This window comes from Symphalangus syndactylus, chromosome 9 (genome assembly GCF_028878055.3).
Source record: "Symphalangus syndactylus isolate Jambi chromosome 9, NHGRI_mSymSyn1-v2.1_pri, whole genome shotgun sequence".
NCBI classification, from domain to species: Eukaryota; Metazoa; Chordata; class Mammalia; order Primates; family Hylobatidae; genus Symphalangus; species Symphalangus syndactylus.
The window spans coordinates 99,957,725-99,983,674 of record NC_072431.2 but is presented as its reverse complement, the minus strand read 5'-3'; the positions used below and the strand labels follow the sequence as shown (position 1 = coordinate 99,983,674).

The 25,950-nt window shown below is 40.8% G+C and overlaps 1 protein-coding gene across 4 annotated transcripts; it reads right to left on the bottom strand.

Moving 5' to 3' along the window:
• Positions 1-13,755: 13,755 nt before the first annotated feature.
• GGCT (gamma-glutamylcyclotransferase) lies at positions 13,756-22,004 on the bottom strand. Of its 4 annotated transcripts, none has more exons than XM_055293527.2 (4): positions 21,676-22,004; positions 17,655-17,800; positions 15,924-16,059; positions 13,756-14,366 (listed from the first exon to the last, which is right to left on the bottom strand). In XM_055293527.2, the coding sequence occupies exons 1-4, from the start codon at positions 21,814-21,816 to the stop codon at positions 14,223-14,225; spliced, it is 567 nt and encodes a 188-aa protein (XP_055149502.1). In that variant the 5' UTR covers positions 21,817-22,004; the 3' UTR covers positions 13,756-14,222. The 4 variants fall into 4 exon arrangements, with proteins under 4 accessions (XP_055149502.1, XP_055149503.1, XP_055149504.1 ...); XM_055293528.2 differs by lacking the exon at positions 15,924-16,059 and adding an exon at positions 14,875-15,030 and having other exon boundaries at positions 21,676-21,964; XM_055293529.2 differs by lacking the exon at positions 15,924-16,059 and having other exon boundaries at positions 21,676-21,964.
• Positions 22,005-25,950: the final 3,946 nt, after the last annotated feature.

Here is a 25,950-nt window from a genome sequence, read left to right as displayed (position 1 = left end):
AAACTCTCCTTAGAATTCCCCCATTTTACCTGTCCAAAAACCGGACAAGCCTTACAGGTTAGTTCAGGATCTGCACCTTATCAACCAAATTGTCTTGCCTATCCACCCCGTGGTGCCAAACCCATATACCCTCCTATCCTCAATACCTCCCTCCACAACCCCTCCATAACCCATTATTCTGTTCTGGATCTCAAACATGCTTTCTTTACTATTCCTTTGCACCCTTCATCCCAACCTCTCTTTGCTTTCACTTGGACTGATCCTGACATCCATCAGCCTCAGCAACTTACCTGGGCTGTACTGCCACAAGGTTTCACGGACAGCCCCCATTGCTCCAGTCAAGCCCAAATTTCTTCCTCATCCATTACCTATCTTGGCATAATTCTTCATGAAAAAACACGTGCTCTCTCTGCTGATCCTGACCGGCTAATCTCCCAAACCCCAGCCACTTCTGCAAAACAACAACTCCTTTCCTTCATAGGCATGGTTAGGTTCTTCCGCCTTTAGATACCTAGTTTTACCATCCTGACTAAATCATTATATAAACTTACAAAAGCAAACCTAGCTGACCCCATTAATCCTAAATCCTTTCCCCACTCCTCTTTCCATTCCTTAAAAAACAGCCCTAAAAGCTGCTCCCACACTAGCTCTCCCTAACTCATCCCAACCCTTTTTTCATTACACGCAGCCGCAGTGCAGGGCTGTGCGATCAGAATTCTTACATGAGAGCTGGGACTGTGCCCTGTAGCCTTTCTGTCCAAACAACTTAACCCTACTGTTTTAGGCTAGCCCCCATTATTCCTGATGCCACACCTGACCCCCATGACTGTATCTCTCTAATCCACCTGGCATTCACTCTATTTCCCCATATTTCCTTCTTTCCTGTTCCTCACCTTGATCACACTTGGTTTATTGATGGCAGTTCCACCAGGCCTAATCGCCACTCACCAGCAAAGGCAGGCTGTGCTATAGTAGTATCTTCCACATCTATCCTTGAGGCTACCGCTCCGCCCTGCTCCCCTACCTCTCAGCAAGCCAGACTCATTGCCTTAACTCGAGCCCTCACTCTTGCAAAAGGACTACACGTCAATATTTATACTGTCTCTAAATATGCCTTCCATATCCTGCACCACCATACTGTTATATAGGCGGAAAAAGGTTCCCTCACTATGCAAAGGTCCTCCATCATTAATGCCTCTTTAATAAAAACCCTTCTCAAGGCCGCTTTACTTCCAAAGAAAGCTGGAGTCATTCACTGCAAGGGCCATCAAAAGACATCAGATCCCATCACTCAGGGCAATGCTTATGCTGATAAGGTAGCTAAAGAAGCAGCTATAGTTCTAACTTCTGTCCCTCATGGCCAGTTTTTATCCTTCTCGTCAGTCACTCCCACCTACTGTCCCACTGAAACTTCCACTTATCAATCTCCTCCCACACAAGGCAAATGGTTCTAGGACCAAGGAAAATATCTCCTTCCAGCCTCACAGGCCCATTCTATTGTGTCATTTCATAACCTCTTCCATGTAGGTTACAAGCCGCTAGCCCATCTCTTAAAACCTCTCATTTCCTTTCCATCATAAAAATCTATCCTCAGAAAATCACTTCTCAGTGTTCCATGTACTATTCTATTTCTCCTCAGGGATTTCTCAGGCCCCCTCCCTTCCCTACACATCAAGCTCGAGAATTTGCCGCTGTCCAGGACTGGCAAATTGACTTTACTCACATTCCCCAAGTCAGAAAACTAAAATACCTCTTGGTCTGGGTAAACACTTTCACTAGATAGGTAGAGGCCATTCCCACAGGGTCTGAGAAGGCCACTGCGGTCATTTCTTCCCTTCTGTCAGACATAATTCCTCGGTTTGACCTTCCCACCTCTATACAGTCCAATAACAGACCAGCCTTTATTAGTCAAATCACCCAAGCAGTTTCTCAGGCTCTTGATATTCAATAAAACCTTCAATACCCCTTACCATTCTCAATCTTCAGGAAAGGTAAAACGGACTAATGGTCTTTTAAAAACGCACCTCACCAAGCTCAGCCTCCAACTTAAAAAGGACCGGACAATACTTTTACCACTTGCCCTTCTCAGAATTCGGGCCTGTCCTTGGGATGCTACAGGGTACAGCCCATTTGAGCTTCTGTATGGACGCTCCTTTTTATTAGGCCCCAGTCTCATTCCAGACACCAGCCCAACTTGAACTGCACCCCAAAAACTTGGATAGGCCTAAAAACTTGCCAACCAAGCAAGTAATTATGCTGATCCCCTTTGGGCACTCTCTAATCAGATGTCCTGGATCCTCCCAATTCTTAGTCCTTTAATACCTGTTTTTCTCCTTCTCTCATTTGGACGTTGTGTCTTCTATTTAGTTTTTCAATTCATACAAAATTGCATCCAGGCCATCACCAATCATTCTATACGACAAATGCTTCTTTTAACAGCCTTACCACAAAACCTTCCTTCAGCTTAATATCTCCCACTCTAGGTTCCCACACTGCCCCTAATCCCACTCGAAGCAGCCCTGAGAGACATCGTTCATTATCTCTCCATACCACCCCCCAAAATGTTCACTGCCCCAACACTTCAACACTATTTTGTTTTATTTTTCTTATTAATATAAAAAGACAGAAATGCAGGCCTCTGAGCCCAAGCCTGCACGTATACATCCAGATGGCCTGAAGCAACTGGAGAATCACAAAAGAAAGGAAAATGTCTGGTTCCTGCCTTAACTGATGACATTACCTTATGAAATTCTTTCTCCTGGCTCAGAAGCTCCCCCACCAAGCACCTTGTGACCCCTGCCCATGCCCACCAGAGAACAACCCCCCTTGACTGTAATTTTCCACTACCCACCCAAATCCTATAAAACTGTCCCACCCCTAACTCCCTTTGCTGACTCTCTTTTTGGACTCAGCCCACCTGCACCCAGGTGATTAAAAAAATTCATTGCTCACACAAAGCGTGTTTGGTGGTCTCTTAACACGGACGTGCATGACAGTAAGAACCAGAATTATGGCTAGGATGTGTGAACCCCAAATATCTGAGGCGGTCTCAGTTAACTTAGAAAGTTTATTTTGCCAAGGTTGAGGATGCTCACCAGTGACACAGCCTCAGGAGATCTTGATGACATGTTCCCAAGGTGGTCAGAGCACCGTTTGGTTTTATATATTTTAGGGACACATGAGACATCAATCAATATATGTAAGATGAACATTGGTTCGGTCTGGAAAGGCAGGACAACTCAAGCAGGGAGGTCTTCCAGGTCACAGGTAGGTGAGAGACAAACGTTGCATCCTTTTGAGTTTCTGATTAGCCTTTCCAAAGGAGCCAATCAGATATGCATTTATCTCAGTGAGCAGAGGGATGACTTTGAATAGAATGGGAGGCAGGTTTGCCCTAAGCAGATCCCAACTTGACTTTTCCCTTTAGCTTAGTGATTTTGGGGCCCCAAGATTTATTTTCCTTCACAGATACTAATTCCTCCAGTCTATCCTTATATGAGCCTATGGTAGAAAAATTAGACACTTTTTTTTTCTTTTCCTCTAGGATTCTGAACTTTATCTTCCATGTCGTAACCTCTCATTCTATTTTCCTTATCCTGTTTCTTTGGCTGCAATCTGGGTCATTTCAATTCTGTCTTTTGACTTAGCAATTATTTTGTAGATGTTTAAATCTACTTTTTAACCTGTCCATGGCAGGCAGCGTAATCTCCCCCCAGTGATGTCCACATCCTACCCCTGGAACCTGTGAATATGGCAAAGGGGCACTAAAGTTGCAGGTGGAATTAAGATTGCTAATCAACTGATCTTGATGGAGAGATTATCCTGGGTTATTGAGGTGAGCCCAATGTAATCACAAGGGAACTAAAACGTGGAAGAAGGAGGCAGAAGAGGGAGAACCAGAGAGATGGCAGCCTGAGAAGGACTTGCCTGAGAAGGACTTGGCCAACATTGCTGGCTTTGAAGATGGAGGAATGAGACTGAGCCAAGGAATGCAGGTGGCCTCTAGTGCTGCAAAAGACAAGGAAATGGATTCTCCCACAGACCCTCCAGAAGGAATGCAGACCTGCCAACACTATGATTTTAGTCCAGTGAGACCCATTTTGGAATGCTGGCCTCCAGAACCCTAAGATAATAAATTTGTATTGTTTAAGACACTAAATTTATCGTAACTTGTTATAGCAGCAGTAGGAAAGTAATACACCATCTATTTAAGTTCTTAATTTTAACAATAATATCTTTATTCTCTAGGATTTTTAGATTTTTTTTGGTCTTTCTAGTTTTCTTGGTCATTTTTAATAGTCTCCTTTGTTGATTTTATAATTTAAAAACTATTTTATAGTTGTTTTTGCTTTTAAAATAATTTATTATTGAGACATAATGTTTGTATTTTTATGGGGTACATGTGATATTTTGTTACATGCATAGATTGTAATAATCAAGTCAGGGTATTTGGAGTGTCCACCACTTTCTTTCTTTCTTTTTTTTTTTTTTTTTGAGATGGAGTATTTATCATTTCTTTCTTTCTTTCTTTGAGACAGAGTTTCATTCTTGTCACCCAGGCTGGAGTGCAGTGGCACGATCTTGGCTCACTGTAACTTCCGCCTCACAGGTTCAAGTGATTCTTCTGCCTCAGCCTCCTGAAGTAGCTGGGATTACAGGCACCCACCACCACGCTCAGCTAATTTTTTGTATTTTTAGTTGAGACGGGGTTTCACCATGTTGGCCAGGCTGGTCTTGAACTCCTGACCTTAGGTGATCCACCCGCCTCGGCCTCCCAAAGTGCTGGGATTACAGCCTTGAGGTACCACACTCGGCCGAGTATTCATTATTTGTATGTATTGGGAACATTTCAAGTCCTCTCTTCTAGCTCTTATGAAATATAAAATACATTGTCGATAACTATAGTCACTCCACTCTGATATGGAACATTAGAACTTACTCCTTCTCTCTAACTCTATTTTTGTACACATTAACCTATGTCTCTTCATCACCCCACTACCTGCCCTCCCCCGATTCACAGCCTGTGGTAACTATCATGCTATTTTACCCTCTACCTCCATGAGACCAACTTATTTTTAGCTCCCACATGTAAGTGAGAATGTGCAGTATCTGTCTTTCTGTGCCTGGCTTATTTCACTTAAGATAATGACCTCCAGTTCCATCCATGTTGCTGCAAATGACAGGATCTCACTCTTTTTATGGACAAATAGTATTCTGTCATGTATATATTTGGTTTGTTTTTAAACTTTTTTTGAGATCAGTCTAAATTCACATACAGTTGCAAGAAAGAGAGATCCATGTATCCTAACCCAATTTTCCTCAGTGGTAACATCTTGCAAAGCTATAATACAATATTACAACCAGAAGATAGACATTAATACCATCAAGATACAGATCATTACCATCACCACAAAGCTCCTTCATGTTGCTCTTTATACTACCTCCTCCTCTACTTAACACTTGGCAACCACTGTCTGTTATCCATTTCTACAGTTTTGTCATTTCAAGAGTCATACATAAATGGAATCATACATTATGTAACATTTTGGAATAGTTGTTTTCAATCAGCATAATTCTTTGAAGATTCATTCAGGCTGTTGCATGTATCAATAGTTCTTTCCTTTTTATTGTAAGTAGTATTGCTTGGTGTGAATTACCATAGTTTGTTGAAAGGCATCTGGGTTATCTCCAGATTTGGACTATTATGAATAAAGCCACTATAGGCATTCACATACACGTTTATGTGTGAAAATAAGTTTTCATTTCCCTGGGAAATGTCCAGAAGTGCAACTGCTGAGTTGAGAAACTTACAAACTTTTCCCTAGAATGACTGTACTATTTTACATTCCACCAGCAATGTATGAGTGACCCAGCTTCATAGCATACTCACCTGCATTTGGTGCTGTCATAATTTTTTGTTTTAGCCATTCTGATATATGTATAGAGCTACTAATACATCATTGTGGTTTTAATCTGCTAATAATGATTTTGAACATCTTTTCATGCACTTATTTGCTGTGTCTTCTCTTGGGTGAAATGTATCTTCGTGGCTTTTCTTCATTTTTTCTTTTGTTTTTTATTTTTTGAGACTGGGTCTCACTCTGTCGCCCAGGCTGGAGTGCAGTGGCACGATCATGGCTTACTGTAGCCTCCACCTCCTAGGCTGAAGTGATCCTCCTGCCTTGGCCTCCTAAAATGCTGGGACTACAGGCATGAACTACCATGCCCAGCCTTTTTGCTTCCTTTTCTGATTGGATTGTTTGCTTTTTTACTGTTGAGTTTTGAGAGTTCTATATTTGGTGTGTAAATGTTTTCTCCCACTCCTAGCTTGTCTTTTCATTCTCTTAGGGTCTTTCAGAGAGCAAAGGTTTTTTGTTTGTTTGTTTTTTTAATGAAGTCTAATTTATCCATTTTTCCCTTTATGAATCACGTTTTTGGTGTCAAATGTAAGGACTCTTTGCCAAGCCCTAGATTGCAAAGATTTTTGACTATGTTTATTTATTTTTGTATTTATTTTTACTAGGAGTTTTATAGTTTTACATCAGACATTTAAGTCCAAGATCCTCTTTGAGGTAATTTTTGTATAAGATGTGAGACTTAGGTCAAGGTTATTTTTTTCTTTTTCTTTTGACTATGGATGTTTAATTGCTGCTCTGACACAATTTGTTGAAAAGACTGTCCCTCCTCCATTAAATTCCCTTTGCACCTTTCCAAAAAACCAGGTGACTATATTCATGTTGATCTGTTTCTAGATTCTCTGTTCTGTTCCATCAATCTATGTGTTTATTTCTATGCTAATAACATAAAATCTTGAAATTGGGTAGCGTGATCCCTCTCAATTTATTCTTCTTTTTCGAAATTGTTTTAGTTCCCTTTGCTTTCCATATAAATTTTAGAAAAATAATTATGCTGGTATTTTGAGAGGAATTTTATTAAACCTGCATATCAGTCTGGGGGAGAACTGACATCTCTACTATGTTGAGTCTTCCAATCCATGAACAAGGCATGCCTTTCCATTTATTTAGATCTTCTGTGAGTTCTTTCATCAGTGTTTTATAGTTTTTAGCATACAAGTCCTGCACATGTTTTGTGAGAATTACACTTACGTATTTCTTTTTTTTTAATAAAGCAATTGTATATATTGCTGGTAGGAATGTAAAATGGTTCAGCCAATGTGGGAAACATTTTGGGAGTTCCTCGAACAGTTAAACATAGAATTACCATATAGCCCAGCAATTCTACTCCTTGGTATGACTCTATAATTGAAAAAAGGTACTCAAACAAATGTATGTACATAAATGTTTAGAGCAGCACTATTCACAATGATCAAGGGTAAAGATAATCTAAATGTCCATCGATAGATATATGGATAAGCAATTTATGGTATACCCATAAAGCAGAATATTATTCAACCATAAAAAGGAATGAAGTACTGATACATGATACAATGTGGTTGGAGCTTGAAGATATTATGCTAAGTGAGAGACACCACACACAAGATCACATATTGTATGGTTCTATTTATATTAAATGCCCAGGATACCTAAATCCATAGAGACAAAAAATAGATTAGTAGTTTCCAGGGTCTGGGGAAAGGAGAAATGGGCAGTAACTGCTTAATGGGTATGTGGTTTCCTCTAGGGGTGATGAAAATATTTTTGGAGTAGGTAGAGGTGGTGGTTGCACAACATTGTGAATTTATTAAATGCTACTGTATTGCTTACTTTAAAATTAATTTTGCTATGTGAATTTCATCTTATAAATAAATATGCAATTAAAATGCAATTATAAATGTTATTGCATTTTAAAATTTGGTGTCCATGTATTCATTTCTAGTATATAGGAATACAATTGATTTTTTGTGTTTATATTGTATCCCATGATGCTGCTGAACTTACTTACTGGTTCTAGGGGATATGTTTTGTAGATTCTTTGGGATTTTCTACATAGACAATAATGTCATCTGAAAATAGGGATGGTTTCATTTATTCCTTTCTGATTTGTGTGCTTTTAATTTCCCTTTCTTACCTTATTGCACTGGCTAGAACTTCCAGCACTATGTTGAATAAGATGGGTAAGAGCAGGCTGGGTGCAGTGCCTCAAGCCTGTAATCCCACTCCTTCGGGAGGCTGAGGCAGGAGAACTGCTTGAGGCCAGAAGATTGAGACCAATGTAGGCAACATAGTGAGACCCATCTCTACAAAATTTTTTTTAAAATTAGCCAGGTGTGGTGGTGTGCACCTGTTGTCCCAGCTACTCAGGAGGCTGATGCAAGAGGATTGCTTAAGTCCGGGAGTTTGAGGCTACAGTGAGCTATGATTGTGCCACGGCACTCCAGACTGGGTGACAGAGTGTCTTGAAAAGAAAAAAAAAGACTGGTGAGAGCAAACATCCTTGTCTTGTTCTCAATTTTAGGTAGGAAGCATTCAGTCTTTTATTATTATGTATTAATATAATGTTAGATCTAGGTAATTTGTAGATGCTCTTAATCAAATTGTTGAAATTCCCCTCTATTCCTATTTTTCTGAGAATTTTTATCATGCATGGGTATTGAATTATGCCAGATGCTTTTTCTGCACCAATTAATGTGATCATATAACCTTTCTTCTTTAGCCTGTTAAAAAAAAAGTGGCTTATTTTGATTGATTTTCAAGTATTGAACCAGCATTGCATCTCTGGAATAAACCCCACTTGGTTATGGTGTATAATTGTTTTTATGTACTCCTGAATTCTGTTTGCTTATATATTGATAACGATTTTTGCATCTATAGAGATATTGATCCATTGGCTTATTTTTGTTTACTTGTGTTTGTATTGTCTCTGATTTTGGTATCAGGACAATGCAAGTTTCATTAAATGAATTGGTAGGGGTTACCATATACCCTTTCCTGTCTCTGGTGATTTTCTTTGCTCTAAAATTTACTTTATCTGATATTAATATAGCCACTTGGTTTTTCTTTTGGTTAACGTTTGCATTGTATATCTTTTTCCATCATTTTTACTTCCAAATTGCTTATATTATTATAGTTGAAGTAAGTTTCTTGTGGACAGCATAAATTTGGGTCATGATTTTCAGTCCACTCTGCCAATATCTGTCTTTTACCTTGTGTATTTAAACCATTTATGTTTAATGTATTCATTAATATATTAGGGTTTAAGCCTGCCATTTCATGTTTTATATTCTGTTTGTTCTGTTTTTAATTTCTCTCTTTTCTTATCCCTGCCTTCTTGTGGGTTACTTGAACATTGTTTTGGAATTCGATTTTGATTTATTTGTTGTGTTTTTGAGTATACCTCTTTGTATACTTTTTTAGTGGTTGTTCTAGGTACTATATATACATAATTTTTCAGTCTACTGGTATCATTGTTTTACCAGTTCAAATAAAATGCAGAAAACTTATTTCCCTTAGTGCTCCCTATTTATGATCATTTAAAATATTACCTCTACATATATTTAGAACCATTAGTATTATAATTTCTGCTTCAACAAACATATTTAAAGAAAGTCAAGAGAAGTAAAGTCTATTGTATTTACCCATATTTTTGCTCACAGTGATCATTTTTTCCTTTCTGATGTTCCAATGTTCCTATATTTATTACTTTCTCTCTGTTTAGAGAACTCCCTTCAGCCATTCTTTTTAGGGAAAGTTTCTGGCAACAAATTTTATTAGTTTTCCCTCATCTGAGAATGTCTTGATTTCTCCTTCATTCTCAAAGGCTATTTTCACTGGATTCTGAGTTGATGGTTCTTTTCTTTCAGCACTTGAAAAATGTGCCGCTTCCTTTGGACTACCACGGTTTGTGATGAGAAATCTGGTGTCGTTCAAATAGCTTTTTCCCTATAGATAAGGTGTCATTTCTTGCTGTTCTTAAGAATTTTTCTGTCTTTAGTTTTCAGAAGTTTAACTATGACGTGACTTGGTGTGAATTTCTTTATGTTAGGGGTTCACTCCATTTCTTGAATCTGTAGGTTTATATCTTTTGCCAAACTTGAGACATTTTAGTCATTATTTATTTGGGTACTTTCTGAGCATGCTCTTTCTCGTCTGCTGAGGCTCCTACGACACAAGCGTTAGATCTTCTACTATAGTCCCACAGGTCCCTGAGGCTATCGTAGGTTTATTTTCTCTCAAGTATATTTTATGTTTATTGTTCAAACTGGATAATTTCTGTTGTTGTATCTTTCCAGTTCCCTGATTTTTCCCTCTGCCCCCTCCATTTTGTTGTTGAGCCCATCTGTTGAGTCTGTACTTAGAGCTACTACATTTTTTCAGTTCTAAAATTTCCATTTGGTTCTTCTTTATGTCTTCTATTTTTTTTGCCAAGACTTTCTATATTTTCATTTGTTTCAAGCATGTTCCTCATTGCTCACTGAAATATTTTTATGATGGCTGCTTTAAAATCTTTGTCAGATAATTCTAATGTTGTCTTAGTTTTGGCATCTACTGATTGTCTTTTTCCATTTGATTTGAGATCTTTCTGGTTCTTGGAATGAGTGATTTTTCAATTGAAACCTGGGCATTTTGGAGATTGTTATGAGATTCTACATCTTATTTAAATTTACTGTTTTAGCTGGCTTACTCTGAAACCATTTCAGCAAGAGAAAGTGAGGGGGCACTTCTTCAATACTGCCAGGTGGGGGCAGAAGTTCAGGTTTCCCACTCAGTTTCTGTTGTCACCAAAGCGGGCAGGGTGGGTGGAATGCACCTTGTTACTGAGGAGTAACAGTAGGGGTGGGAGGGCTGGGAGTTTCAACTGCCCATTAGTTCTCTAATGATACCTTCTTGACTGGGAGTGGGAATGCTTTGTTACTGCTTCCCATGTGACCACAAAAAGAGTGGCTTAGTTACCACTGAGAGGTAGTGAAAGTCCTGACTCTTTACTTGGACTTTGATCCCAACCCAGCAGGAAGGGCCCGGGGCACTGTTACTGCCAGATGGGGGTGTAAGTCCAGGCTCCCCACATGGTTTCCACCAACACCTTGAGGGAGGGAGTCTTGTTATTGCCAGAAGGCTCCCTACTTAGCTTTTTCTGACCCTACCTGGTGGTGGTGAGGTTAGGGTTCCTCATTACAGCCTGGCAAGTGTGGAAGCCTAGGGTCTCCTCTTGACCTTTGCTGGCATGAGTGGAGACTGGCATCCACAATTTTTTCTGTGGTATAACTGGAATAGACTGATTATTCTCTAAAATCTTTGTCATACTAGGCTGTCCTTTTCCTGGTTCTTTGACGAGGGCAGGCTTTTCTTTTGGGGTGTGTGTGTGTGTGTCTGTGCTCATTGGTGCTTTCAAGTTGCTGATTTCTTAAGCTGCAAGTATGAGATGTATGAAGCAAAAGAAAACTGAGAACTCAGCATCATGTTGTGCCTTGGGTCCTGAGATCCCTGAATAGTCTGTCCTCTCTCCACCTTTCAGAGTCTTTTTCTGTTTGTTTTATATATAATGTTCAAGGATTTTAGTTGCTCTTAACTAGAGGAATAGGGAAAATCACACCCATTCCATCTTCACAGAAGCTGGTCTCCATACATGCTTATTTCATATTGTTTTAAGTAGTTTCAATATCTTTTTTTTCTTTTTATGATGGAGTCTCGCTGTCACCCAGGCTGGAGTGCAGTGGCGCCAACTTGGCTCACTGCAAGCTCTGCCTCCCAGGTTCACGCCATTCTTCTGCCTCAGCCTCCTGAGTAGCTGGGATTACAGGCGCCCGCCATCACGCCCGGCTAATTTTTTTTGTACTTTTTTTAGTAGAGATGGGGGTTTCACTGTTAGCCAGGATGGTCTTGATCTCCTGACCTCATGATCTGCCCGCCTCGGCCTCCCAAAATGCTGGGATTACAGGCATGAGCCACTGCGCCCGGCCGATAGTTTCAATATCTTAAAACCTTGGGGATCTAAATGTGTTTTTTCTTAACAAATCAGTTTTTTCTGCTCTCATTCATGATGTATCATTTTCCTTATTATCTTTTACATTTTTAAGGGAAGTCCTGAGAACCTAAATTTAAGCTTTCTCCATAGAGGATTAGCTTCTGCTTCTGCCAGGAGCCACTGGGGCTACCAACTGGGGACCATTTTAGTTCTTTTTAAGGGTCCTGGCTTCATACAGAGTTCTCAGGTTCAGTTTTCCTGTCCTGCAGCAAGGGTGCTCCAGTGTTAGTAGTCCAATTCTAGAGCTATTATTGGCGTTTGTACCCAAGAACATCAAGATCATTTGTTTACCAGTACTCTTTGTCCTTTCAGCTCACAGTTCATCTTTCTTCTTTTTGTGGAGCAGGAATTGGTACACCTTGAAGATTTTCCTTATTTTCTTGCAAGTCCAGAGGTGGTTTTCAAAAACTATTTGTTATAGTTTATACAGGATCCGTCAGTATTGTGGTTAGAGGGCCAAAATCACTGGTAGAAAGGGAAACCTCTTACATATAACATTTGCATTTTAAATATTACCTTGAAAACATAAAAAAAAAGTATTTCTCATGATTATCAGGCTTTTCTTTCATTTTTTTTTTAGACAGGGTCTCGCTCTGTTGCCCAGGCTGGAGTCCAGTGGCACAATCATAGCTTGCTGCAGCCTCGAACTCCTAGGCTCAACTGATCCTCCCACCTCAGCTTCCTGAGTAGCTGGGACTACAAGTACATGCCACCATACCTAATTTTTTAACTTTTTTGTAGAGATGGGTTTTTGCTGTGTTGCCCAGGCTGGTCTTGAGCTATCCTCAAGTGATCCTCCCACCTCTGCTTCCCAGAGTGCTGGATTACAGGTGTAAGCCACCGTGCCCAGCCCCAGATTTTTCTTAAAAGGCAGACATGAAGGTTTTTATTGTTAGCATTTTGAATTCTTTAACCAAAGTTGTCATTTTATGTGAGAGATTATTAGAATAATATTCAATTCTTAGTATTTACAGCAAAACTGAGCCTTGCTCACTATACTACTATAAGCCTTGTAAGTGGGTTCTTGCTCAATGACAAACTTGGTTTTCTTGGGAGGAATTAAGAACAAGGAGCAAACTAGAATATGGGAGTGGATATATGGGAAATAGTGAGGTGTGACAGCTATGAAATATGGTCTAACATATAATCTATGACAGCTCACTACAGAATTGCAGCTGTAGCCTGAAAATTCCTTTTACCTTTTTCACAAGAGAACACATTTTTATTTTATACTCCTGCAACTAGTTCAGCCGCATTCCAGTTCAGAAGGCACAGCTCACTGCATTCCACAGAGACATTAAGAGAATTTTTGATAACAAATATGCATGACTCTTCTTTCCTTCATTTATTCAGTAAATAAATTTAAGGTCACCATTTCTTGAAAAGCCAAGTGCCTCTGCCTCCCCACATTTTTCACTTCATAGTACTGACCATCCTACTTTAAAATCCTGTTCCAAGGATGGCCCTGGACAAATTTAATTCTTCAATAAAATAAGAATTGCTAATACTTACCATATGCCACTTTCTATCCTAAGCTTATTTTATATATATATATATACACACACTCATTTAATCCTCAAAATAATCCTAAGATGTAGATGTTTTGATTTGATTATCCTCACTTTATATGTGAGGAAACTGAGACACAGAGAATAAACTAACCCAAAGTCTCACAGTGAGAAATGGTGGCACAGACAATTGATCCTTGGCTATTTGGCTCCAGAGTCTGTACAATATTACTCCACTACAGATGCTGCATGGCCAAGACCAGACCCAGCATGTGTGATGATTTAACAACATAATGAAATGAAGTACTTTAGTAGAGACAACAGGTTAAACCACAAATACATTTATTCCTCTAAAAACAGTATACCATCTTTCCAATTTTCAAAATGTTATTATCAATTGTCTGCAGATTACTCTCATTAAGCTGATTTTTAAAAATCTCAGAGCAGAGCAATTCACCAGCACCATCATCAAGTGAGCTACAAATCTATCTTTTACCAGAGCAAGGAGACACTTAAGATCAATTCAAGAGAGTAGCTTTCAGTGTTCACAGAAGGGGTACTCACATTCATTTGTCACATATTTCAGGCCCTCATACACCCCTTTTAAATCGTCTAACTCCTATCCCAGTTTCTTTTTATAGTCTGAAAACAAGGAATCACCCAAGTAAGATACTCCTTCAGAGCACTGCTGAAAATGGATCAAACATGGAGATCCCCCAGATCCTTGTTCTCAAGTGTTAAAAATATTTTATATTAGCACATAGAATACCCTTAGATATATTCTGTTATGTTCTAAAGAGTTTGTGTTTCCCCTCTTTTGATGATGTCTTCAATTTCTTCTGAGACCTTTCCTGTATAGTCATTTGGTTCTATTGCTTTTAACTTCTCCTGATACTCCAGCGGCAAACCATTTTCTTTTGCGCCCATGCAAATAATCTGGAAATGGTTAAAACAAACAAACAAAAAAACCCTTTGAGTTAGGAATATCATTTAATGTACCATACCACGGCTTTATTTGCCTTCTCAAAGTATGAAATATTAGCTTTCAGATAACTCTAGAATAAACAATTATATAACAAATAGAATACCGTCATTCCTCTCACACTGAGCATGAATGTGTATGGAGTTTTCAAAGCCAAATGAAGCATGCTCATGGAATACCAACTTTCTCAATATATGATTTTAAATATTTTAATATTAAGACAATTATATCTATATAGAATTTATATGACCTTTTAAGAAAAAAAAATACCATTCTTCAAAAAAAATTTAAAGTTTACAGAGAGCAGTTTTGGTTACAATGCCAGAGTTTACCCTTGCTCTGAATTGGACGTGGGGGAATAAATGGCAACTGTGTTTAGTGATACTTTCATAATCTATACCAGGCTAATTTCTCTAGGTTCCATACTAAAAAATTCCAGACGAGGCCTAGGAACCAGATTACCTATTACAGGTGCCATGACCTGATTGGGCCTGCCAATAGAGAGCTAAGCTTAGGTTCTGAACAGGAATGTTGGGGTCTCTATCCCACATTCTTGTCTTGTGCTTGCAAGGGTGATTTCCCTGATTCTGAAAGGCAGTGTGACATTTCTTTCTCCACCTAGGGATGAAAAACATTTCAGCAGTAGAAAGTATGTTTTTTTCCCCTATAAAAATGAATCTTGGTATTCATAAAATACTGTTATGGGGAGATAAAATTATAAAAGCATATATATATATATATATATATACACACACATATACATATATATATACATATACGTGTATATATATAGAAAGAGAAAGAGCGAGAGAGACTAAATCTATTAAAATACCCTCATAAATATTCTTTTCTACTTTAATACATGTCTACATCATAAAAATGAAGCAAAAATTTATTGCCAGGCAAAAGAAAGAAAGAAAGAGAGAAAGAAAGAAAGGAAGAAAATATATGTCTAGAATTCTGACTCACATACATTTCTAAAAATTTTTTTAATAGTTTTAAAAACATAATTCATCATTACACATAATATTTTTGAATCTGTACATTAGGTAAATATCATTTTTATATTAAAAAAATTTTTATTAAAATAAATGTTTACGTGGAATTTAAAACATACAAAACCTTTCATTTCTTTTTTAGAAATTTTTTTGAGAGCGTCTCACTATCACCCAGGCTGGAGTGCAGTGGCCTGATCTCAGCTCACTGCAACCTCCACCTCCCGGGTTCAAGCAATTCTTATGCCTCAGCTTTCCAAGTAGCTGGGATAACAGGTACTCACCACCATGGCCTGCTAGTTTTGTATTTTTAGTAGAGACGAGGTTTCACCATGTTGGCTAGGCTGGTCTCAAACTCCTAACCTCAGGTGATCTGTCTGCCCCAGCCTCCCAAAGTGGTGGCATTACAGGCATGAGCCACCACATTGGGCCTAAAGTCTTTTAAAAACAATATATTCTTTAGTTTTTCTCAGTGAAATTTAAAAAGTAATTACCACCAGTCTGTACATAGCTTACCTTTTTATACTGTGGGGATGGGGGAGCACTTTCATAATTTGTCATCAGATAACTTCGACAGGTTATTTCTCTTCCTTCTTGAGTTGCAACTTTAACTTCTATTACAACATACATTCCACTTTTAACCCCTTCTTGCCTGAAACCAGAACAGCCAAATTTTAACCATATTTGACCTAGCCAATTGAGCTCACTGGGTAAGGTCTTTTTATAATAGTCAAGGTGGGGTATGGGATTAAACATTTAACTACATATGAGCATACTTGCTCCCTATGTATTTGGGATAGAGAATATATAAATTTACCACATCAAAAGTAAGCTTAGCATTTAGGCTGGGTATGGTGGCTCACACCTGTAATCCCGGCACTTTGGGAAGCCGAGGCGGGTGGATCACTTGAGGTCAGGAGTTCAAGACCAGCCTGGCCAACATGGTGAAACGCCATCTCCAATAAAATACAAAAATTAGCCAGGTGTGGTGGTGGGCACCTATAGTCCCAGCTACCCAATAGGCTGAGGCTGGAGAATCACTTGAACCCGGGAGGTGGAGGTTGCAGTGAGCCAAGATTGCACTGTGGCAGTCCAGGCTGGGAGACAGCAAGACTCCATCTCAAAAAGAAAAAAAAAAGGCTGGGTGCAGTGGCTCACACCTGTAATCCCAGCACTTTGGGAGGCCGAGGCGGGCAGATCACCTGAGGTCAGGAGTTCGAGGCCAGCCTGACCGACATGGAGAAACCCTGTCTCTACTAAAAAAAAAACACACAAAAAATTAGCCCGACATGGTGGCACATGGCTGTAATCCCAGCTACTTGGGAGGCTGAGGCAGGAGAATCACTTGAACCCAGGAGGTGGAGGTTGGGGTGAGCCGAGATCACACCATTGCACTCCAGCCTGGGCAACAAGAGTGAAACTTCGTTACAAAAAAAAAAAGTAAGCTTAGCTTAGCATTTCAATTAGGAGGCCTGAGACATAATATTACTTGTTATATTCCTAACATAACTCTCCATATTTATCTTGTCTTAAAAGAGGCTTCAAGGTAGTTTTTTTTTTTTTCAACTTTATACCACGGAAACATTGTTCTTTGGGCTACAAAAATGGATGGTGTTCTGACAGCAAGAGAATATCCACCTGGAACAAAGGTAGAGAGGATGGCTCATTCTCCTTCACAAGTGAGGTAAAGTATCGAGCATGTCAGATAACCCTCTTCTCAAGGCCTACTCTTTCTGCAGCTTTTCTTTGCATGAAGTGCTCTGCCACGCAGCTCTGAGAGCTCTAGTTATAAAAAGTATCAAAGCATTTCTAACATGTTGTCAAATGCTTTTACAAAGTATTACTGATTTACTGATTCACCTGCCATCTTAAATAATTGTTCTTTAAAAACTGAATTCAAGTACTTTCAAAATCAACAAAAATATGTAACAATTACAGAAATCTTCATGCCTTTTCACAGTATGAAACTACAAAGAAAAATTATGAAAGACAATAGAATGAAAAATAAGGGCTTCCATCTTTTACATAAGAGATTACAAACATCCCCCCAAATCTTTATCAGAAAATATAGCCTTTCTAGATCTTTTAGCAAACTCACACTATCATGCCTTTTATGTTGACTCTAAAAGTATAATGAATATGTCTGTAGTACGTGGTTTTGAAAAACTAACACACAGATACACATCCTCACATACAATCTGCTTTCTGAATTAGTTACTGTTTAACTTATAATTAGAAGCCACCTACTCATCCAGAGAATTTAAATTGCTTTTGTTCATTTTCCATACTACTCCCCACACTTCATCGCCAGGACTCTGAAAAATGGTGGCTATCCCTCCATGCCAAGTTTGACTTGTTTTGCCTTGGGAATTGCCAAAGTCAAGCTTAAAATCCTACAAAGGAAATCAAAGTGATATGATCAATATCCACTTGAATCCAAATTTCCCTCATCAAAATAAAAAGGATTTACCTTGAACTCCATGCAATTAAAACACTCAATAAACTGAGTTCCTTCTATGCGTAAGAAGCTGTGGAAAATATAAAGTTAAACAGACAGGACCCAGATCCCAAGGATTATGTTTTTTAAATATTTTTCTTTAAAAATGAAACATACACTGAATATATATAGACATCTTAACAAAAACAAAAAGTTTAAAAAAAACCCCATAACCTCAATGCCTTAACACAACTGTTGTCATTTTCGCAAATTACTTCCTAGTCTTCTTACATACACATAAATTTTTACTTAGAGACAAGCTGGGTGATGGCTACATGTGGGTTATAATATTCTCTCTCCTTTTATGTCTGTAGAGTATCCTACCAACATATATCACCAAATTTGCCCTGAGGGACCTGGCATTTAAGGATGAATGATTTGTGTACTTATGAACACTAATACTCATGAATTATAATAATTTATCTACAATAATCATAAGAGCAGCTAACACTAACTGCAAATGGGAAGGCCATTTAAGCAGGGGACAAAGCATGCCCAAAGGCATGGATAAAAGAGTGTGTTTTGGGGGCCAGGTGCAGGGGCTTACGTCTGTAATTCCAACATTCTGGGAGGCCGTGGCAGGTGGATCATTTTGTACACAGTGCTATTGGTTAATATATAATTATGGACCATTCCCTTTTATTTTGCTAACAACTTTCTTATACCCATTTTATAGCAATAAACACTGTGGGTTAGAAAGATTAAGCAACCTTCCTAAGGTCTTGGAACTAATAAGTAATGAGATTAGGTTTCTAGTTTAACTTCTTTCCTCACAGAGGTGGGCAATCAGGGGATAGAGTCCTGGGGAAGATTAAAAATCCTTACATGAAAAAAAAACTAAAAAATAAAAACAAAACAAATAAAAAACAGAATCCTTATGTGGCTTATTTGGTCTAGGAAGATTTCGTTCCATCTTTCCAGAGCTTAGTTGCCTTATGGATAAATTTAAAAGGTTGAACTAAATGATAATTCTAGGATCCTTTTCAGGTTTATATTTTATCCCTGTCACTTATATTTTCTCGACAAACTTGTCAGACATCTCAGGAATTGGGTTGGTTGGAGTGACCAGGACCTTTATTCAGCATAAAAAATGTTCTTCTAGGACCACATGTCCCTGGCAGGACACCAGGAGATCTGATAAAAGTTACAGTTCACACTAACTGGTTGTGTATTGCTAAATCCAATAAACTATTTTCATTCCTCATCTTGTTCCACTTCTCAGTGGAACATAGGTAACCACCTTCTCCTGATCTGCCTCTTTCCTGATTTTCAGGCTGTTCCTTGATCTCAATCCCCTTTGCCAACTCCTCCTCCATTACCTGATTTTTAAATGTTGGAGTTGCTCAAGGCTCAGTCTAGGCCATGGGTGTCCAACACTTTGGATGCAAGAACTTTTTTGCTTACCTATGGTGGCGGACATCACGAAAATTATGCATGGGACTTTTTTTTTTTTTTTTTTTTTTTTTAGCTCATCAGCTATCATTAGTTTTAGTGTATTTTATGTGTGGCCCAAGACAATTTTTCTTTTTCCAACGTGGCCCAAGGAAGCCAAAAGGTTGGACACCCATGATCTAGGCCATTTTCTCTATTCATTCAGCAATGTGCCCAAGACATTCTCATCCCCTCCAATGGCTTCAAATATTCTGATCATCTTTAAACCCAGACTAGATCTCTCTTCTGAGCTTCAGAAGTGCTTAGAACAGGGCCTAGCACACAGTAAGTACTTAATAAATGTTTGCTAATATTATTCTGTTCACTTGACTGTTTAGCAAGCATTTCAAATTCAAAATGTTCAAACTGAACTTAAAATTTTCTCCTCCCAAACTGGATTTTCCTCTTTTCTCTGCAAACATCACCTGCATCTACCTGGTGCCAAAAACCTGAGTCATCTTTGATATTCTCTTTACACTCAATCACTATGCTTTAACAATGTTATCTCCAAATTAGTTCTCAAATCCATCCACCCTACCCTGCCACCACCCTAGTTCAAGATGCCATTCATTATCTTTGGCATAAATTGCTGCAAAACTTCTTGAACTCTCCACATCCACTCTTCCCTCCTTCAAATCTATTTTCCATGTGACCAGAATGGGCTTTTGGAGATAGAAATCTGATCTTTCATGTGCTTTAGTTCTGCAGTGTGTCTTATTTGGCTTCTGTGGTCCTGGAAGATGTGGCCCTTCCACTTATCTCCAGTCTTCATGCCACATTCCCCTTACTAAACTCCAGCCACACTGACTGAAAGATCCAGCTTCCTTTTTCTTCAGGTCCTTTGCAGAAGATGCTGTTCCCTGTTTTGTGTGCTCCCCACCTCTGCAATCATTCAGGTTTCAACTTAAAAGTCACATTTTCGGGCAGGGCTTTCCTGAGCATCCTAGTTAGGTCAGGTACCCGGGTCATACACCCCATTGCACTTTGCATGCCTCCTTTTTAAGATGGACCATATACCTGTAACTGAATAATCCCTTGTTTAATATGTCTTCCCCTTGCCCTGACTATAAGCATTTAGACTTCCTTCCTACAGTTGGGAAATTCCCTACGAGTTTGGGAATAGGGAGTACCAGAGCTTGACTCCCATTTTTGAGGCTTCAAAGGCCAGAAGTTGGTTCTCTTAGTTTTGCTTAAAGTCATGGCATGGGTACGTGGCCAAAACGTAGCCAATCAGGACATTCTGGGGCTTTCAATTAGAAGCTAGTGCCCAAGACAGCAGGGACTCCAGAGTGGCTGACACATTTGGGTTTCAGGAACTGCAGGGATGTACAGAGGCAGGCAGTGTCCAGGGCAGGCGGTGGTGGTGGTGAACAATACAGCATCCACGTTTACCAAGTTCAGCAGTGGTGCAGAAGAGGCTCCGTGGGCTGGTTCTGTTGTGTGATGCCCACTGTATTACAGTTGCTGTGCCTCCCTTTATGCTTGTCCATTTTGTCAGCTTTGTACTCCTGCCTTCCTGGTCATTCTGTGAGCTCTCCAATAGCCTTTTCAACCCATTCTTTTTTTTTTTTTTTTTTGCTTAAATCAGCCAGTTTCTGTTGCTTGCAACTAAGAACTCTGACGAGGTTAGCAGAGATCATGTTTGTCTCATTTGACGCTGTCAAAAAGGTTTTGTACACAATCTATTGTACCTCTCTCCTACAGACTGAGAGTTCCTCAAAACAGCCACTTTACTCAATCATGTTTATACCCCTAGTGTTTAAGTGCCGGAAGAATATGTGCTAAATGAATGAATGGACTGGGCTGAAGAGCAATGATTTATCGACACTGGTTATAGTTCATCCAGCCACTTGACCTAACTGAACACAGCATTATTACGAATAAGACATGGTCCCAGCTTTCAGGGCCTCTCAGACGAGGAGCGAAAGGCAGGTAAACGGATTTTCACAATGCCAGGTGAGAAGTGCTGTAACAAAGGTATGTACAGAACAGAAAGCAACCAATTCCCAGACTCAGGTCAGAGAAGACTCCCCAGAAGTACCAACTGTACGCAATCTGTTAAGTTAGTGGACGAGAGGCCAAATCGGTGCAGACCGAGCAGCCGGTGCAAAGGCCAGGAGGGGGAAAGCTCTAGGCAGCCCAAGAGGGCACCGTGGCCGGGGCAGCGCCGGGCAGTGGGCGCAGCGGAGGAGGTGGACCCGCCCAGGAGGCGGAAGCCGCGTCCTAGTACCCTCATCAGGAAGAATTGCATTCCTGGCCCGATCGGCCACTTGTGCCCCCGAGGAAGCGCCTTCGGGGCATCCCGGCCCCGGCGTGGGTTGCGCGGGCGGGGGCACTCACCTGCAGGCGGGCCACACAGAAGAACGCCGCGGAAGGGTTTCGGAGGTGGATCCTCTCTGTCAGCAGGTTGCTGCCGTAGGCAAAGTACAGAAAACTCTCCTCATCTGGACCCGTGACGTCCTTGCAGCCTGAGTTCGCCATGTCCCACTACACGCCTGCACGGGAGCCTGGAGCAGAGCTGTAAGGAACGGCCAGAGAGCGCAGCGCTGGGGCCCACTACCTCGGCGCAGTGACCACCGCGCCGCAGGGACCGCCGCGCCGCAGCCTCAGGTTAGGGGACTGGCGGGAAGCGTGGGCCGGGCGAGTCAGGGGCGAGCGCTCTCCTGATTGGCTGCCGGTCCCCACCGAACTGAGTCGCCCCCTTTGATTGGCCAGCCCCACGGCCTTCTCTCCGCCTTCCGCGGAGACTCAGAAATAGTCTGTCCTGAAGCGACCCAGCGCTGGCTCCTCATTGGACACGATCTACTGATGTCCCGCCCCGCCTTGCTCAAGGCTTCTTCTGATTGAGGGGTGGACATGCACTCCTCACAGGCGGGTCGGGTCCGATGGGCACTGGCTGAAGGTCGGCGCGTGACTAGTTTGCGCGTGTGCGGTTCTTTGGTACTTTCTGCGCCTTAGGAAGTGCTGGTCAGATCTGAGGCGAAACAGCGGCCCCGGCCTCTCCATCAACGGCTCCCTCATCCAGCAGCTCGCCAGGTCCTGCCTTCCTGACCTAGAGGAGTCGGGTAGGACGGGTCCGTTCACCCTTTCTGCTGGTTCTCGCACCCCCAGCCCTGGTCATCAACTGACTCCTTTCCACGGCCCCGTCGCCTCCTGGAGCGGCCCCTCTGAATGCCTGGGACTCCCTTCTCTGTTACATGGAAGTAACATGCCTGGGCTTAAATCCCGACGTTGCCGTTTACTAGCCAAGTAACCTTGGGCACCTCTGGTCTCCGTTTCCTCTTTTTAAAAATTGGGATCATAATATAAGTTAGGGTCACAGTAGAAACCCCTATATTGTGTTTTGGTTCCCCCCTCACACACACACACACACACACAGCCTGAGTGTATTTTTTAAAACCTATATCGTTAATTTTTGAATGAAAATTTGAATATGAAGGGCGTAGGAGCATTGTCTATCCTTGACACCCAGCTATTAATCTCTAAATACCACCCCCCAATAAAAGGTACCAAGCGCTCCTTCGAGAAATGACTGATGGCAGGTCAGGAGCTAGGAGTAAATGAGGACAACTTGGAACATCTTGTGTCAGAAAGTCAGGACGCCTCTCAAGACGAACCAGGTCCTTCTAAAAGGACATGGAGCCAGCCTGAAGTTGCCCACTGGCCAAAATTAGAACAATTTGAGAATCAAAAATAACAATGACTGCAAACTGAAAAATGATTGGAAACTTTAAACATAAAAAAGCCATTCCCCCCAAAGAGTAATCCAAATTTAAAAAAAACTAACCATTTGCCACACTATTGGTGGTGACTATTACACCAACTCTACTCTGCAAAGTGATAATTTAAGAAAACAAACAGGTACTCCGCCTTTCTAGCAGCAGCTGTATTTCGGGGTAACCGAAATACAGCTGATGATGAGCACCAGTTGATGAGGAAACAGTTCTCTTTACAAAAGTATGCCAACTAAGTAATCCTAAAAGAATAATGGAATTTTATAATTGATTCATGCCACGATCATCAGTGATATCATTTGGTGAAAAGGTGATAGGGAACAGGATATTCACTTGATGCCAAATTAGTCCCTGGGGATTACTGCTGGTTACAATTTATTTTATTTTATTTTTTTTGAGACAGAGTCTCACTCTGTCGCCCAGGCTGAAGTGCAGTGGTGTGATGTCGGTTCACTGCAAGCTCCGCCTCCCAGGTTCACACCATTTTCCTGCCTCAGCCTCCTGAGTAGCTGGGACTACAGGCACCCGCCACCATGCCTGGCTAATTTTTTGTATTTTTAGTAGAGACGGGGTTTCACCATGTTGGCCAGGATGGTCTTGATCTCCTGATCTCGTGATCCGCCTGCCTCCGCCTCCAAAAGTGCTGGAGTGTCCGGAATTGGTGGGTTTTTGGTTTTGCTGACTTTAAGAATGAAGCTGCGGACCCTCACGGTGAGTGTTACAGTTTTAAAGATGGTGTGTCTGGAGTTTGTTCCTTCAGATGTTCAGATGTGTCTGGAGTTTCTTCCTTCTGGTGGGTTCATGGTCTCGCCGACTTCAGGAGTGAAGCTGCAGACCCTTGTGGTGAGTGTTACAGCTCTTAAAGGCGGTGCGTCTGGAGTTGTTCATTCCTGCTGGTGGGTTCGTGGTCTCGCTGACTTCGGGAGTGAAGCTGCAGACCTTCACGGTGAGTGTTACAGTTCCTAAAGGTGGTGTGTCCAGAGTTGTTCATTCCTCCCATCTGGAGTTGTTGGTTCCTCCTATCCGGAATTGTTCGTTCCTCCCGTCCGGAGTTGTTCTTTCCCATGGGTTCATGGTCTAGCTAGCTTCAGGAGTGAAGCTGCAGACTTTCGTGGTGAGTGTTACAGCTCAAAAAAGGTGGTGCAGACCCAAAGAGTGAGCAGCAGCAAGATTTATTGTGAAGAGCAAAAGAATAAAGCTTCCACAGCGTGGAAGGGGACCCAAGTGGGTTGCCCCTGCTGGCTCTGTGGCCTGCTTTTATTCCCTTATTTGGCCCCATCCACATCCTGATGATTGGTCCATTTTACAGACAGCTGATTGGTCTGTTTTGACAGAGCCCTGATTGGTGTGTTTACAAACCTTTAGCTGGACACAGAGTGCTGATTGGTGCATTTACAATCCTTTAGCTAGACAGAAAAGTTCTCCAAGTCCCCTACCTGATTAGCTAGACACAGAGCCCTGATTGGTGCATTTACAAACCTTTAGCTAGACACAGATTGCCGACTGGTGCATTTACAAACCTTTAGCTAGACACAGAGTGCTGATTGGTGCATTTACAATCCTTTAACTAAACAGAAAAGTTCTCCAAGTCCCCACCCGACCCAGAAGCCCAGCTGGCTTCACCTCTCACTGGGATTACAGGCGTAAGCCACCATGCCAGGCCTACTGCTGGTTACATTTTTACAACACAGGGAAATCTTGCCCCTCCTACCTTAACCCAGAACAATCTTATCACCATAAAAGTGGCCCAGCCTGACATTAAATGTCTCCCATTTTGATGCAATATAAAGCTCCAGCATCGTCTATGAAGTATTCTTTCCAAAAAATTTTAACCTCAACATCATCAAGCCTTTAAATCTATCTTCCTGTCTCAGGAACTGCAAGGATAGAAGAATAAAATGACATCAGGAGAAAACAACCAGAAAAACCCAGAATAAATGGTGGAGCACCCTACTGAACACATGGCCCAGTGTCTTCAATAAGTCAGTGTCATTAAAAAGAAAAACAGCAGGACTGAGGGATGGCTGCTCTAGATTAAAATAAATTTAAAAAACGTGGCTGGGTGTGGTGGTTCACACCTGTAATCCCAGCACTTTGGGAGGTCGAGGCAGGCAGATCACAATATCAAGAGATGGAGACCTTCCTGGCCAACATGGCGAAACCCCATCTCTACTAAAAATACAAAAATTAGCTGGGCATGGTGGCATGCCTGTAGTCCCAGCTACTCGGGAGGCTGAGGCAGAAGAATTGCTTGAACCTGGGAGGTGGAATTTGCAGTAAGCCCAGATCATGCCATTGCATTCCAGCCTGGCAACAGAGCAAGACTCCATCTCAAAAACAAACAAACAAACAAATATAATAACCAAATGTATGGTTTGTCCTCTGTTGATTAATAAGCCAGATATAAAAGATATTTTGGGGACAGCTGAAGAAATTTGAGTTTTCACTGGGGCATTAGGTGATATTAGGCAATTGTTATTAGGTGTGATAATGGTATTGTGTTTTGGTAGAAAAATGTCTCTATTTTTAGACATGCATACTGGCATATATAGGGTTGAAATATTTGATACCTATATTTTAAGATAATTCAGAACAAAAAATACAGAAAGTGTTAAGTGTTAAATGTAGTGATGTACATGGATGTTCATTATATTTTTTAATCTATATGTGTTTGAATATTTTCATGTTAAAAAAAGAACAAGGAAAAAGGTGATATATGGAAAGCCCTTGCCATGTAGTGAGCACTCAATAAGCAATAGCATTATTATTACTATATAATCTGCAAATATGAAGATTATTGTGTGATCTGCCCAGCAGCCCACAATGCAATGGGGCTCTTTCCTTGTTCACAGGTGGATCGGCAGGTCGAGAAATAATAGAC

What these genes read in the sequence shown, in the direction of transcription:
- GGCT (XM_055293527.2), bottom strand. Translation starts at nt 21,816, where the DNA reads ATGGCGAACTCAGGCTGCAAGGACGTCACGGGTCCAGATGAGGAGAGT. An exon ending in TCTGTGTGGCCCGCCTGCAG is followed by an intron (nt 17,801 to 21,675) that starts GTGAGTGCCCCC and finishes TTTCCTTTGTAG; the next exon opens with GATTTTAAGCTTGACTTTGG. An exon ending in CATCCCCACAGTATAAAAAG is followed by an intron (nt 14,367 to 15,923) that starts GTAAGCTATGTA and finishes AACCATTTCCAG; the next exon opens with ATTATTTGCATGGGCGCAAA.